This window comes from Dicentrarchus labrax, unplaced genomic scaffold, assembly GCF_905237075.1.
Source record: "Dicentrarchus labrax unplaced genomic scaffold, dlabrax2021, whole genome shotgun sequence".
Lineage (NCBI taxonomy): Eukaryota > Metazoa > Chordata > Actinopteri > Moronidae > Dicentrarchus > Dicentrarchus labrax.
The window spans coordinates 33,402,915-33,419,286 of record NW_026136711.1 but is presented as its reverse complement, the minus strand read 5'-3'; the positions used below and the strand labels follow the sequence as shown (position 1 = coordinate 33,419,286).

The following is a 16,372-nucleotide window of genomic DNA, read 5'->3' as shown; positions in this document are numbered from 1 at the left end:
CAATGACTCTTCAAACCTTGTGTGGACACTCAGCCATGGGTTCTAAGAAGCTGTGTAACACTCTAAAAATGAAAGTTATTTATGCCCATTGATGCCAACAATGCAGGAGGATACAAGGAGATAGCAAAGCATTGTCAGCTTGCAGTTTCCACAGTGTGAAATGTTATTAAGAGAAGGCCGTTTAGGGGAACTGTGGAGGTCAAGATGAGATCTGGAAGACCAAGAAAACTCTCGGAGAGAACTGCTCGTATGCTGGTCAAAAAGGCAACTCAAAACCCCGAAGGAAATGCAGGTTTAAGCAGACTCAGCAGATCAAATGCCCAGAGCTGATTGTGCAACAAAAAAAAAAAAAAAGAGGGAAGAATGGATTCCTCTAAATACCAGCAAAATCTGGAGGCAAACATCACAGCATCTGCAAAAAAGCTGAAGCTGGAAAGGAAGGAACGGTTCTTCAACAGAAGTTTGATCCTAAACATACCTCAAAATCCACCATGGACTACCTCAAGAGACACAAGCTGGAGGTTTTGGACTTTAATATTTAGACTAGACTTAAACTAGAAGCTTTTTGCAAGGAAGAATTATAAAAAATCCCAAATACAAGAACTGAAAGGCTCCTAGCTGGCAATAAAACACGTTTGCAAGTTGCGATATCGGCAAGGGGGAGTTACTAAGTACTGACTGTAGGTTGCCCAAACATTTGCACATGCCACAATAATGCTTTCATTTTGGTTCAATTTATGAAATAAAAGGAAACAATGCATTAATGTTTGCTGCATATGTGGTGTTTTCTGTTCCATACCCTCAGGAGGCTGTGTTTACACCTTCTTAATGAAAAAAATAATCCCCAAATGTCTTTCGCATACAATTGTAGATTGTTGGAGAAAGTTGCAGGTGCTTATTTACACAATGCTCAATAAAGAATAGGCTACTGGCTTTACTTGCAAACATCAACACCCTAACCTAAATGCTAATCCTAACCCACAAAGACAAGAGATAAATGGCAGATAAGATGCTCTTGCCATCAAAGGCTGTCAAAAGTATTGATATTTTAATACTTTTTCAATACTTCCATTTTTTAAATGATTTGACTGTATTCAATAGTAATGAAAGCACAAGTTATATAAAAAACTGATCTACAATTGGATTTTTAACCCAAGGCTGAAGATGAAACCACGGGGAAGAAAATCGACTAGTCCAGTTAAGCTGTTGAGGTAAGGAAACAAAAATATAGCGTTTCTTATTTTCAGGTGATTATACACAAATGAAAACCAATCTATAAATATTATATTCCATTTCTGGAAGATCATCCTGAATAAATGATTACAAATGTGTAAGACTATGTTCAGTGACTTTTTTGGATGTCAGACACCTATTTTTTTGGTTAGTGCAAAATCAACTCCTTCCCCCACAGAAAACGGCAAAGAACAAGACAACTTTCAGACTCAGTAATTGAATAATAACAAAATAGCTCTTCAGTCTGATCATCTGGCCAATTTACTGCCAGCTTGACAACTGTATCACCTGTGGGTGTTAGCCAGTCTTATCCTACTAGAACCAAAAAGAGAAACCACATCACCTCTGTGGCCTCTCAAGTCTGTTGTGCATACAACTGTATTTGGGGTCTTTAACTGTATGTATTAAGGCACGTCAGGGGCTAACCACTTTATATATGTCATATCTGTCTCCCTCACAGCTCTTGGGTTGTCTGGCCTGAGGTGGTTGGCTATTCATCAGCTTAGACTGAAAGGGGACCAGCTTCAAGGATCAGTGTGTTGGACTTAGTGGACACAAAAACATACCTCTTAATATTATATTCAATTTCCGCTAATAGATTCTCCTAAATGTTACACACTGGACCTTTAACTGTTGCTGGTAAAGCTCTTTGTGCTGCTTCCTCCTTCATGAGGTTTGCTCCACTATTGATGCATTTTTCCCACTTAGCTTTTGGTTCTCTTGCTGCTATTAAATCATCCAAAATTGGCATTTTTTCTGTTTTAATATCAGTTGCATGACCACATGCTTTTCTACAAGTTCAAAGAGGCTCTTAAACAGTCTTCACATTGATGAAAAATGCATTAAATCCTTGTTTCAATGCATTTTTTTGAGATTTTGAGTTTCTGAAAAGTTGGCATTTTAGAGATAGAATTTTGTTAATGCTTTATCACATACTGAATATAAAAATCTGATACAGCTAAGCTCGAGGTTAAAGTGCTCATCATGTCAGTGAAGTACAGTACTAATGGAGTCACTTCCCCCCTCTGATGTGCACATGATGAACACCCAACTCATGGATTCTCACCCAAATTGACCGCACAGTATAAGCAAGCCATTTGCTAACCGCAAGTGTGCTAACAAGGTCTTTACATGCAACACTGTTCACCTCTTAACTCCTCTTCTGGCTACGGTACACTTTCCCTCTCACTCTCTCTCTCACACACCCACACGCACGGAGACAGTGAACCAGATGGGTTGTTGCTGGTATGCCATGAGAGTGAACCATCCCTTAGCCATCTTAACTGAATCAAGCCCTGCACTGGAAAACTGCCCTGCTCATCGCATAACAAGTTAACCACAGGCAGACTACACACACACACACACACACACACACACACACACACACACACACGTATACTCACTCATCATGCATGTACACACACAGAAATACAAATGTTGTCCTTGTGGCTATCCTATTGAATTCCATTTATTTTTGAAAACCATGAAAATGAATGTACGACCACATCACAAACTCTTCACTGGATTCACTGAGTTATTGGAACATTGTCCTGATGGTCAACTTTCCTGTTAAACAAAGAAAAGAGACATCAACTACTCAGACATGTGTTTCCATGTATACTACTGACCCAAGTGCACCAACGCCATATATGGTGATGCCATCCTAAATGATATAATGTAGGATGGCATCGCCCCTGCAAAACACATCCAACACAGAAGTATATGGTTTTCCTCTACATTTCCAACATATTCGCTTTGTCATGTTTGAACCTGCAGGGATGAATCAGCACAAAATAGCTCCCTGTGACTTTCTCAGCAAGTTTCCATTTATCCGTGCAAACAGAAAACTGGAATATGAACACACACACATTTCCAAAACCACTGAGATTAGAGAGATGACAGAAATTCCAGACGAAGGCTGTGGGACACTCTCAAAAACCCTGGTGAAAAACAAGTAAGTGAACCTTGATTTATTTAATCACAGATATGTAAATGGTTAGTTTACTAAAATCCTCAAAAAAGAAAAAAATATTTCTTATATTAACGTTTATGTTAATGAAGGACCAGTGTGTACGATTCAGTGGCATGTAGTGGTGAAGCTGCAGATTTCAACCAACTAAATACCACTCGCCTTCCAAGCATACAGGACAAAGTATGAAAAAAGCAAATTTAGAGCTAGGTTTTGTCCATTCAGGCCACTGTAGAAATATGGCGGTTCAACATGGTGGACTTCATGGAACCCGCTCCCTCTGTGGATAAAAACGTCTGATTCTAAAGTGACAAAAACACGACGATTCCTGTCCTGCAGGTGATTATACGCTAATGAAAACATACCTATGAATATTATATTCCATATCTGCCAATAGAGCCTTCTCAACGTTACACACTGGACCTTTAAATCAAAATATCTCACCGTGACCACGTCTCAGAGGGCTAAAATTTACTGGACAAAGACGAAAAGCAAGAGGATTTTTCAAAAAATGCTGGTGTTATCCTGCAGAATCTGCACTGACTCCTTGCACAACACTCCACATTCAGAACCACATGTTGCGGTAGGAAGAAAAAGCGCTGTACATTGGCATAACGGATGATAAATCCACATGAAGTTAGAATGAAGCATGGAGCCATGTGGGCCAACACACACACTTCCTGGGAACAGTGAAACCAACTGTGGGGTCACACACAAACGTGCACCCTCACAAATACACGCTACAGTAGAGCAACAGTAGCTGACAGATTACACAAACAACTTCTAAATTTGACTTTTGCAGATTTCCAGACTGGAAATATCTAGGTTGCACTTCAGCTCCTCCACTGGAGCTGCCGAGTGTCCAGTAGCAGTGGCTGTACTGGGAAGCCCCCAGCAGCCAACAGTAGCAGACTGGTTATACTGGGTGCCTTTGTACGGATTTGAAGCAAGGCAAAAAGGAGCATCTGTATCCAATCAGCCGCGCTGGAATAAAACATGCAGGGTTGCATTTGGATAATAAATAATGAAGTTATTTTGCCCCTTGTCTGATGTAAAGGGGTATTTGCCCTTTTGAAGCAAACAACACAAACAGTCTACAGCCACGCCAACATCTGTGTGAGGCTGCACTTTCAGCCAAATGCTAATGCATGAAAGCTAACATGCTCTCAATAACAAGCTGATGTTAGCAGGTATACTGTTTACCCTGTCCACCATCTTAGTTCAGTGTGTTAGCGTGCAGACATTGTTAACTAAACACAAGGCAGGCCTACAGCTGAGGGTGATGGGAATGACCCCTCAGTCTGTTTGGCAGGTATTTAGTCATCAATCATCAAACCCGGTTTAGCCTCTAGGTGCAAAAGCCAATGTTTCAGTGCTTTTAGTGTGTACCTGGGTATTGATCAACAGCTCCCCTTGCCTCAAATTTCTCTGTGAAAGATCACAGGGGAGGAGATAGGAAGAGGCAGAAAGAAAGCTGATGCAGCTCTCTTATGGGTTTAGTATGCGGTAAGCCTACAGCATATTGTAAATAAATCAATATTTGAAAATATCCTTATTAAGCACAGCTTTCTCAGAATCCTTTATTTGGTCATGATTATCATACCATAATGATACGATTCAGCCCAAAGTTGATAAACCATAGATTTAATAAAATGTCAATAAATATTATTAAATTATCAGCCATATACTGTACAAGCCCTAAAGTGATCTATGACATACCTGGGGCCACCAACTGTACCTCCTGAGCCACAGCTGCCCTAAATATACAACATATATGGTCACACAGTAACAGGAATGTCACCCAATGTTTACCAACTCAGACGTTCTCTCATACTTTATACCAAAGGCTTGATGTACCACAGCCGGTGCAGAATGATGAGGTCTTCATTCCCACCTGTCTTCATTTTAAGAGTAAATCAAGTCTTCTCAAGGATCACTGGGTAGCTTCAACTCTCAGGCACGCTGAGATAAGAGCTGGGGGAAGTGTCGTGCAGAATAATTGTTTTAGTACAAAAGACGCCTGCGAGTTGTAAAATGAGCACAGAGGCAGAACGGTGGGCATCTTTGATAAATTCCGTACTTCAAAACAGCGGATACAAGCACCACCTGTGGAACATACTGAATCTCTAAATTCTTGATGGTCTGATAAAACTTTATAAAAGTACATTGAAATTGACTGAATCCAGCCAAATTGAATCAGTCACACTAACACAAAACCTCATGAAAATGCCTGGAATCCACCTAGAAACATACTTTTCTCGTCTCTGCCCACAACATTGAGCGGCGTCTCTGCAATGGAAAAAAAAAAAAAAAAAAATCTCATTACAAGCTTTCACTTACAGTAGGCCAGCCTCTAAAATACATCAAGGACATTAAAGGAGTGAAAGTGAGAAACAAGACGGTGCTCAGCGAGCTCCTTGTTCTCTAATGAATACCTGTTGTCCAGGTTTGAAGACGGCCTGAGGATATGTCTGCACTGGGATCGCAATGAGTTAACTTAATACATATGATACTTGGGAAAATGTACTTTAGCTCGCTGTCTATGCTGTGTTACACTGTAAGCTCTACCCAGATCCATGTGTAGCTGGATGAGAGGACCACTGGACTGTACAGACTGCATATTAAAGTAGCAGTGTTTGAAACAGTGTAATCTAAAGTAACTCCCTTTCTGTCAAGCGGGATTTATCTGACTGGTTGGTGGATATAAGATTGTACAGTGAAATGTAATCCAGTACCTTATATCAAAACAATGAGTCTGCCCTCAACGAATATGGCAGAGATACTGCGTTGTAAAATTGACACCCCTAATAGCTCCAAAAGCTTACACACTGTATCCAAGTTCGTTTGGATAACCAGGATAAAATATATATTTTCTAAATTATCTTTAAATGTTACAATTACATGATAAAGACATGGGACATGAATTCATCATGATTATGACAGTAGCATGAACCAGAGGTGGCACAAAGTCATTGTTTTGCATGTCACAAGTAAGTCCCAAGTCCAGTCCAGAGTTCTAAACAAGTCATACTGCACTCCTTAATAAATGCAATCCAATGTCATTTCAACAACAGATGGAATTAAACAAAATTATCTTTGGAATATTTTTTTGAAAATGGCACTCGTAAAGAAACGTTAGTTCTTTGTGATTCTCTACTGCAACTCCATTTTATGTTGTTGAATTAAGTTGCATGAGCTGATGATCTTCAGCTGTTTGGCACCTGAAAAGTTTAGCTCTGGTGAGTTAATGCATTCAAAAGTAGCACAAAATAATAAAGTTATGAACCTTTGCTTAAGACATATTAAACATATTTGCACAATCTGGGAAATGAAACAAGACAATCATGACTTTAAAGTATGTGCCCATCATTTTGTCTTCTTCATAAAATCCTAATAGCAAACTCTGTCATAAAATGCCACAAACAAAAGATAAAAGAGAGCTCATTTTGTAAAAGTATGCTCAAGTTTCTTGTGCCTGAGATGTTAAATTGCTTTCCCCAATAATGGGACAAAAATTAAGTAAGACAAAAGAAACATTAGAAAGCTTTGGGACGTCATCATAATAATACTTTAACTCTGTAGGGACTTGGCATGGTACCCGGAGATGGCTGGTTAAAGTCCAGCACTGACCACAGTATGGACGTGGACTGGTAGGTGGACAGATGCCAGTTCACCTCCTGGGCACCAAACCCCTAAGTGCTACTACGTGGTAGCCCATGTCTCCACTGTCTCTCCACAGTTACATGTCTACCTGTGTGATTGTATATCAGGCCCATGAAAGTGAAAAAAGAACTGGGCATTGGGGATTAATAAAGTAAATCTTCTTCTAAAGTAGCTGTGTCTGTGCTTGTTGAAGTTGAATTAACTCAGCTCAGTGCTCAGATGGTTTGTGGACTCCACAGGTTTGAATTCAGTGAGGGATAATTTAGATCATGATAGTTCCCTTGCTGCCAGAAGTACCCACTTTGTCTGATGCACATCTGTTCTCGATGGTGGACTGTGGTAAAAGAAAACAACTGGCCCTGGAAATTTGAGCCAGACTGGCCCATCACTACAGACCCACAGAACTTTACAGATTGTGCCATGTCTCCTACAGTGCAGACACATTAGTACGAAGAGAGATACTTACACAACATATTTTTATTATTATTGAGCATAAAGTTAAAATATTATATGTACATTTTACATACATCACATTCAAACACCAACTTCGAGAGACAAGCGTCAAGACAAGACATCCCTGTATTACTTCCAGTATCACTATGGCCATATAAGGGCAGGGAGGGCAAGGCTGTATTCTGCTCATGGCATCAACTTAAAAAAAATCTTAGTGCATTTAATTCTGACTCAGCCTGGTAAAAACATTTCTTTCTGGTTGGTGTTCTGAGGGATGCTTCAGTAGCAGTTGATGTCTCATGTCTCTTCTGATTTCAGGATAAGAGAATGGAAAAATGTATAAATGCCGCCTTCCTGCATTAATCCTTCATTTAACTGTACAATAAGTAGACAGCTAAGCCTTTTTGAAATAATCATTATCACATTTTGGCTTGATTTGACAGTAGAGAATTACGGGAAATGGGGTAATGACGTACAATGCGAGTCCCCAGTATGATTTGAACTCAACATAATGGTTACAGCGGTTCAAGATACATGCCATGCTGGCCCACCAGGACGCCCCAGGCCATGCCTTTACACCTAAATTAGCTGAATTTTATTTTTGGGCTAAGAGTGCCAGACTAGAAAATGAGCTCATATCCCCATAAAAACCGACCTGGATAATATCACTGTGTCCCTCCAAAAATACCCCTGATAATGTCACACGTGGTCTCTATTCAGTCGTAATGGAGCTGCTCCAGAAAATGTCGCTTGTTAACATCACAGACTGACAAAATGTTGTTCTTGTGTTTCCAGCTGTAGGAGAAACTCTTGTAAACAAATTATACAAAATGATAACATACTATAGACGACAATAATATAATATAGTCCAACTGTATATAAATCGTATAGTTTTTAATCATTTTTTTAAACTGTTGGAGAATTTGTTCTACTCGATCACTTCTGCAGTGTTGTTTCAGAAGAACATGTTTAAAGTCGTGGCCATATACTCGCAGGCCCAACAGGACATAAATCAAAAACTCTGCTGAGAGTTGCGGCCAGAAGGTTGTCGGGTCCTTTCATAGCTGCAAGCCAAGAACCTGTTGGTGGATGCCAGCTGTAATGGAAGCTGTCAGGCTTCAGAAGGAGGCCTTTTGGCCCAGTGGAGTACAGAATCTATAGACAGGTGAAGGACTGAAGCTTCTGCTTCTTCCATTAAAACAAAGTAGAGTCAACTCGCAACCCCCTTCATAAACTGTTGTGTGTGTCATAGGGTTGTGAGCAGTTCAACCAAAGAGGGATTTTTGTGTGTCTGTTTTATTTGTGTTTTTTTCAAAAGCCTGAAGACAAAAATAGGCAAAGATTAGATGGAGGTCTGAAGGGATTCTGTTACGGCAAATATTTATTTTGTTTTCCTGTCGATCATCTCGCAACTCCTCAGATTTACTTTATGACTCCTAGTGGGGGTCCGGATCCCCTGGCTGGGAACCACTGTTGTAGGGGATAATGTGGAAATATGAAGTGCCAGCACCATTGCTGTAAGCCATCCAGTCCTCGTCAATGCCAACATGCATACTAGGTTTGCTACTGATCAAAACCTTTGTTCCACAAAATGTGAATATGATGCAGCCACTCGATTTGGCAGTAATCTTTCAAAATTGCACGCAATTCCTGTTGCAATGTATTTACGTGTAAAATATGCATATTTTATTTATATATATGCTTGTGTTTTTTCCAAAAAATCCAAAAAAGTGAGTGCACACATTGGATCATTTCCTGTTACTACAATAAAATATTAGTTGGTATGGACAAACTCAGAGACTTAGTGATTCCAGTGGACAGCCCTGTTCTGTGTTTTATTTTGAGGCTCATATTGTGTTCTGAACATGTTTTTGGCTAGCTAGCTGTAGCGTGCAGAACCATGAGTATGCTGTGGGACTGTACCAAGCCTGTGCTTGATTTTTATTGCATTTAGTACATTAAACACTGAAGTGCAGATGCAGTATTCTCTTCCCAAGAGGAATCACTTGTATGAATTAAGCGTTGCTTACTTTTTCAGCATTCAGAGAGCAAAAGTAATGACCAGGCAACAAGCCACGAGGGACTTCAGTATAGTGTTATGACTTATATCCATTCATTTCTACTTTAAAGAATTTAAAAAAACAAAACACTCCAGCACTAATGGAATAATAATGAAGGATGGACGTTTGACAGGGGGCTCAGCCACAGTTGTTTTAGCCTGTTGTAATATAGATGCAAGACAGATGCATGCTGCTGGACTTCGACCACTGTTTCCCTCGAGTTTACATTTGTGTTGCACTGCATCATAAAACTCTGGCAATGCAGCTTCCTTCAATTTTATAGAAGGGGAAATGAATCATGTCCTAAATAAGAGCTGCGCTGCCGCTTTCTTTCTTTAAAAGGGATTCAAGTAAATCAGTCCGAGTATGAGAGATTATCACCACCATAAATACAACTAATAAGCTTTCACACTAACACCAAACATGTGTTTGTAGCCACAAAAAGTCCTTTTACAAATACATATGCAGACCAAACCCAAGAAAAGGCTGAGTTATCAACATGTGGACAGAGTACAATTACACAGCTTGTGATTTGTTATATTTTTCCCCAGTTACAGCCAAGTTATTCATGGTGTACTAAACCTCAATGGATAAAAGTACTTGGGCTCTTATCTGTTTTGGCTGCTTTGTTCATGAGCTGAATATATCTAATACTCTTTTTTTACTTCTAAAATCGTAGGAGTTGTGTTTGAAACGCCCACAGAATCCACACCTCAGCAGGTAGGGCGCCTTTTAACTGCTGTGAGAGGGTCAATATGCCCCCATTTAATTATACTGTAATCATGGCCTGCAACAACCCAATTGTTGTCAGAGACACTTGATCTGTCATCAGTGATCCTCTAGTGTGAGCAGTGAATTGAACCAAACTGTCCTCAGACAAAATAATATATCTGACGCCCGCCTTTTGTGATGGAGTTAGTTGAAATGCTGTGAAGTCAGGGTTTGAGCTTAAATGTTGACAATGTTCTGTTTCTTTGTTAGAACAGTAGGCAAACGAATAAAAGAAAACAGAGACAAAAGTGCTCCGACAGGATTTAGGAAACATCAAGGAGCTCAAGGAAGTTAATTCTATTAAATACTTTAGGCTTCTTTTTTTAATAAGTAGGCGGAAGGGGAGACACCACTCAGAGACATGTTCGTGATGAATGGTATGTGTGGATCATTGATGGTTTTACGGTCAAATTCAATCAATATTATTAACTCACAGGCTACTTGAGCTGCCCAAAATATCCAAATGTTTGGATTCTTGGATTATTTCCTGATGTTTGAGAACAATTACCAGTGAAATCACATGTACAGTAAAGGGAGGTAAAAATGTTATTTGCATAGATGTCCATTAATGACCTTTGGGACCAATATAGTGAAAAGAATATAAAAAAAAGATCCTTTTCTCAAAAGTGAAAGCTCAGACATTTAGTGCTGGGTCCTGGCCTCAGAACAGTAATCAGAAGGATTATCTCACGTGAATGCCTACATTTCCTGAAGTGTGAATATCACTGCTAGGAAACTGAACAAACCTCAGAAATCTGCCATCAGTCTTGCAGTAATTCTAAGGATTGACAGCAAATAAAACAAGGAATAAAAACCTGCGATCTTCAGGCCTTGCTGGCTCATGAATGAGAATCCTATCCTATCCTCAGAAATACTCACAGCTGGCTGAGCATCCAAGGCTACTTACACTATTTTTAAATTGTAACATAATGGTGTAAAGGACCAGTGTGTAGGATTTAGTGGCATCTAGCAGTGAAGTTGCAGATTGCAATTAACTGAACACCGCTCGCGTCTGTAATTGACGACCTGGGCATGAGAATGGTGTAGTGTTGTGTAATAGTATGTAACTCCTATCTATAGCCAGTGTTTGGTTTGCCCGGGCTACTCTTGAAATCACAGCGGTTGAACATGGCAGTCGCCATGGAAGCCTCACAGTGAACAGAGATTTAGGGTCTTTGCATGTCTCGTGTATGAGTTTTTATTGAAGCCAGCGTCATGCCTCTAGTGATGACAATATTCAGACATTTTATACGGTTTCCTAGACAATGTCTCCTGATGACTTTGTTGATCCAACTGTTACTTTAGCGCCACCATGAGGTTTACAATTTTATTTTGTCCGGTACTTTGGTTTATGACAAAATACCTGCAAAACTAACAACATTCCCATCAGCCTCAGCTATAGTTTGTGTTTAGTGCTAAATAACAAACGTTAACACGTAAGGTGTGCTAGCATTTAGCTCAAAGCACCACTGTGCCCAAGTACAACCTCACAGAGATACTAGGATAGCTGTAGACTATTGTTTCATCTATACCTATTCATGGTAGTTTGCTTCAGAGCACGCCATCAGCGGTAATGGCAAAGAGATAAAGGCTTGACCTGCTCAGATTTATCTTGCTGGCCCAGGAATTGAACTGCCAAGCTTCGATTATGCTTCTCAAAACCAAACCCAAAATACACATCACTGCAAAGAGCCAGGACAGCACCACCTGCAACCACTAGATCTTCACCTTTGACTGGGACTTGAACCTGTGACTAAGATTCTCTGCCAGCTGGGCAAACGCTCTTTAAAAGTTACTGTTGATAAGATAAGGTGGATACAAATGGAAATATATTTGTGTTGCCAAGTCATTCCCTGACAACATAACATCTCAACTGCCTATGTCAGATGTTGCTAAATTGCCAGGAAAACAAGCAACAAACACGTTAGCTCATGACAGTTTGCTGCCATCGGTGAAGAGACAGAAAGAAAAGCAGAGGAGGGAGAGTGGATGGGAGATGAGACATCGTCCTTCCTCCTCATCTGAAAACAATAAGACAACAAGAGAGCAGGAATTAAAAGACTAGAGCCGTCTAATCTGGAACAACAGAGGAATGTCAGGGAGATGCCACAGCACCCTTTTATCCCAGATGTGCGCTATTAGGTCCACGGGCCCGATCCCTGCGCCAGACCCTGCTGGATAGGATTTCTACCTCTGCTAATGCCACTGGACATACGATCTGACAATGATAATGATAATTACTTCTAATGACATGCCTTCCATTGTGGAATAAGTGGAAAGCACACAGGAAGGCACACAAACTGAAACGAGACAATATTTGAAGAGCTTTAAAGAGAAATTACTGTTGGCTTTCTCACCAATTTGGAAAAAGTTAACACAGCTCTGTACATTCCTCCGCACTATTTAAATGTTTCACAGCTTCTTGCGCGTTTGTGTAAGAGGAAGAAAATATGGAACAATCAAAAGGTCACAACAACAACTTGGTTTTGGAGGGAAAACAGAAACCGCTGCCAAGTGTAGTTTTTAATGTTTTGGAATATTGGTATGAGGGTCATCATTAATTTAATTCAGAGTTAAAAACAAGAGCCAGACACTGTCTCGAAATACAATAGTTCTATTGCTGATGAGGGCATGAAAGAATAAGAGGCTACATAATCTGTGTTTTTGTTCTTTCAATACAATTTTAACCAGTATTGACAGCATTTCCACAACACAGAGCTTTCAAAAATAGCTTTTCAAAGTCTATTTTCAGAATTCTTTGGACCGTCAGAAACACAGAACACATGAGGAGCATGACACCCTGGACATGATTACTCTAACTATCTCTGTGAGTTACACCAAATCTGGATATCCATGGATGGAAGCAACATAAAAGCATAAACCTCTGATGGAGCTAAGGAGGTGTGATGCTTTAAGATATTATCTCGCAGTGGACCAGCCAACATAAAGAAATTCAAGTCCTTTTTTAGCCACGGGGAGCTTAGCGAGGTGGCCATACAAGAGTCTTATCGCTCTCCTCATCTACTTGCTCTCTTCTCTTCTGTAACTTTTTTCCTGGGTTCAGGATTGAAAGCCTCACTAAGTTTCTGCACCTTTGAGGATGTTTGCACAGGAGTAAACTCTAATAATGCAAACAGCAATATCAATCAATTCCTAGTTAAAATAGTGCAATAGGTGTCCTCTACTGTAACTCACAACTATTCTTGTGCGTAACGCTGCTTTTCAAATTTTTTCCATAATATTCGGTCACAAAAATCTCTTTCGCAAGAATCGACCCCATGTGGGATTTTTTACTTTTTCATTTCAATAAAACAGATAAATATTTTTGAAGCGGTTTCCTCCCCGCAGCCTTTCACTTGTTCCACTGCATGCTGTCATCCGAAACTCTGGGTTGTACCATGTTTGTGTCATATTTCATTTGCCATAAACAAAAGTTCCTAAACAGTGTCATAGTGATTCAAACACAAAATCGCAACCAAAACAAGGGAACTCTACATGTGCCGAGTGTTCCCTGCCAGCGGCTGAGAATAACAGATCAACAGCCATGAGTCTGTCAACAGCACTACAACGTTTCAGCAAGTGCCCCAAAACAGCATTATGTCCAAGTTAAAAAAGTCTCCTAGCAGCTGTAGTAGTTATAATGTGAGCAAAGGAAGAAGTCAGGTGACGTTATTATAGATTGGGGTAGATGGATAAGTAAATAAAAAGTCGGACTTTAACATGCTAGGCCGCTGTTTGTTTCCCATTTCCTACCCCGAGTCAGTTTTGGTTTATTTTAACCATGACCACAATTGTTCCCTAATGTCAAACGAGTGGTTATTATTGTAACCATGACGATGAAATAATAATTTGAACCCAAACCATTATGTTTACCTAAACCTATCAAAGTTGTTTTTGTGCCTAAATTTGTCAAATTTTAACCATAACGACAATGCGGCAGTAGCTCAGTCCGTAGGGAGGGTGTCCACTTCAAGTCCAGCACACCACAGTATGGAGTGTGGATTGGTTGCTGGTGAGGTGCCAGTTCACCTCCTGGGCACTGCCAAGGTGCACAAGGCACCAAACTGCTCCCTGTGCACCACTACTTGGCAGCCCTTCACGCCACCATCTCTCCACATTTGCATTTGTACAAGCTCTGTGTGTGTGATTGTATTTCGGGGCTACGTGTGTAAAAAATTAAAGTGAAAAAAGAATTTCCCCATTGTGGATTAAAAAAATAAATCTATCTCATAAAACTGATTCATCTTTCAACAACGGAAGGCACAGATAAATTGTGTCATCCTGCTTAAGTTAAAAAATGTCAGTAACTTTAGCTTTCATCCAAGACCATTCAGCGTGACAACAACATTACAGCAGGATGTTATCCACACAGAGTGCATTCTGTGGTTTAGGACTACATCACCAAGAATCACAGACCTTTAAAAGTTCGTCTGCAGCAAACCAGAAATCACAAAAATTAAGCAAGCTTCCTTCGACTTTTTTCATGAAATGAGAAAACTGTTAACGTCAGCCTACGAGTATTAATTAGAAGTAGCACATGTTGGAATTTTTTAATAGGGCACCTCTCCCACTTGGCATTATAAATTGCACAAGTGAGCCAACACAGCACATAACACCAGACCAAACAATGCAGGGAATCCACAGATGTTGGCAGTCCAATGTAATGAACAATAAATCAATTAAATAATCAGTGGTATTGCTGTATTCATTAAAAACAGGCAAGTTCTGCTGCAGTTTGTTTGTGGTTGATTCAAAAAGTATATATGACAACCACATCTTTCTGCACTTGCAATCTCCATCCATATCCCCCACTCCTTCCCTCTCACCTGTAGGACATTTTTTCTTCATCCTGCACCTCTGTGTCTCGCTGTAGGATGGGCAAAGTGATGTTGCTTTCTCTTCAGGCATTCTGCCGGACTGCCCAGCCCCCCGGGTCCTGGTCTGCTTGCCCCACCGGAAGCCACAGTTGACACCGTCACGGAGACAGGCGCTCCAGTCGCTCCACTCTCCCAATGGAGCCTGGAGACAGTGCTCTAAGAGAAGAGATGGACTGATTAAAAGATATCTCAACGTCAGAAACAAAAAGAAAATTGGGATTATAGAAGCCAAGTACTTAACCAGTTACACATGTGATGGATCCAGGGAGCCTTAAGGTGCTCTTAAAGATGAAAAAACGGTCAAAGAAAAAAGATAAGTTCTTTTAAGTGAAGAAGCATTGAGGTTCAGAGGTTTTTAACCATTATATGCTTGACTAAACAAAGACTTTTAACATTAAGTTTTACTTTCTCAGCCTAATTGAAGAAATTCAAAGACTGAGATAATGAATTAAGATAAATCAATAAATTACAACCACAACCCACGCAGTGCTAACAATACATGAAGACTAATGTTTTCTTCAGACCTCTGGCAACCACACTGTTATCATTGAAGATAGATGAATGCCAGCTGAAGCATTAAGCACACGGGACATTACGCTCGTAGTGACTGGTTGCTGATGAGTGATGTCATCCACAAAGTCAGTCAACACAAATTTTTCCACAAGGTCCACAACGGAAAAACCAGCAACCTCGGCCAAGATGGGACAACATTTCTTGGTAATCATCATTATCATTGTCAGATTTTGGGTATAGAATGAATAGATTTCCAGCGACCCTTTTCTGGAGTTGCTTGAGGTGTGTACCAACAGTCAGACATGAAACCTTAACATCGCCATGAAAACCAGATGTGGTCACGCTGCCAAGAAACAACAGTAGCTGCAGATGGTGCAGGTGGACGGCAGAGGGGGAATCTGGAGTCCTGAACAGCACCGAATGATGAGTGAGCTCAACAATATATCTCACTTACTTAGAAGAGTGGGATGATACACAACGAGATATGAAGATAAATTCTAAAAGTTCTCTGAAGACTTTTAACAAGAATCGTGTGTTGCGTTCAAAGTTCGGCTCCATATCAGAAAAGGTTTGTCTGGGAAATAGATGAAGAGAAAGAAATGAAGTAGATGAGTGTTCATCAGAACCAGAAGGAGATACAAATCAGGTATCAGAAGAAAATATTGAATATGTCGGGACAAAATGTCCCTAAAGAAGGTAGAATTTGTAGCTTGAACGTACCACTGAGCTGTCAGCAGGATATCATGTGATAAAAAGTTTATTGACTATAATAATGTCACTTCCTTAACACTTATCAGATCCACCTGAAAGGATTCAAACATTACTTCAAGGTT

General features: G+C 40.1%; 1 protein-coding gene across 1 annotated transcript in view; it reads right to left on the bottom strand.

Annotated features, from left to right (window-relative positions):
• rspo4 (R-spondin 4) overlaps positions 1-16,372 on the bottom strand; it is a 39,432-nt gene that overhangs the window by 7,005 nt on the left and 16,055 nt on the right. Inside the window, exon 4 of the mRNA XM_051415117.1 lies at positions 14,976-15,182. Coding sequence (XP_051271077.1) covers positions 14,976-15,182 — 207 coding nt within the window. The remainder of the gene's footprint in view (positions 1-14,975; positions 15,183-16,372) is intronic.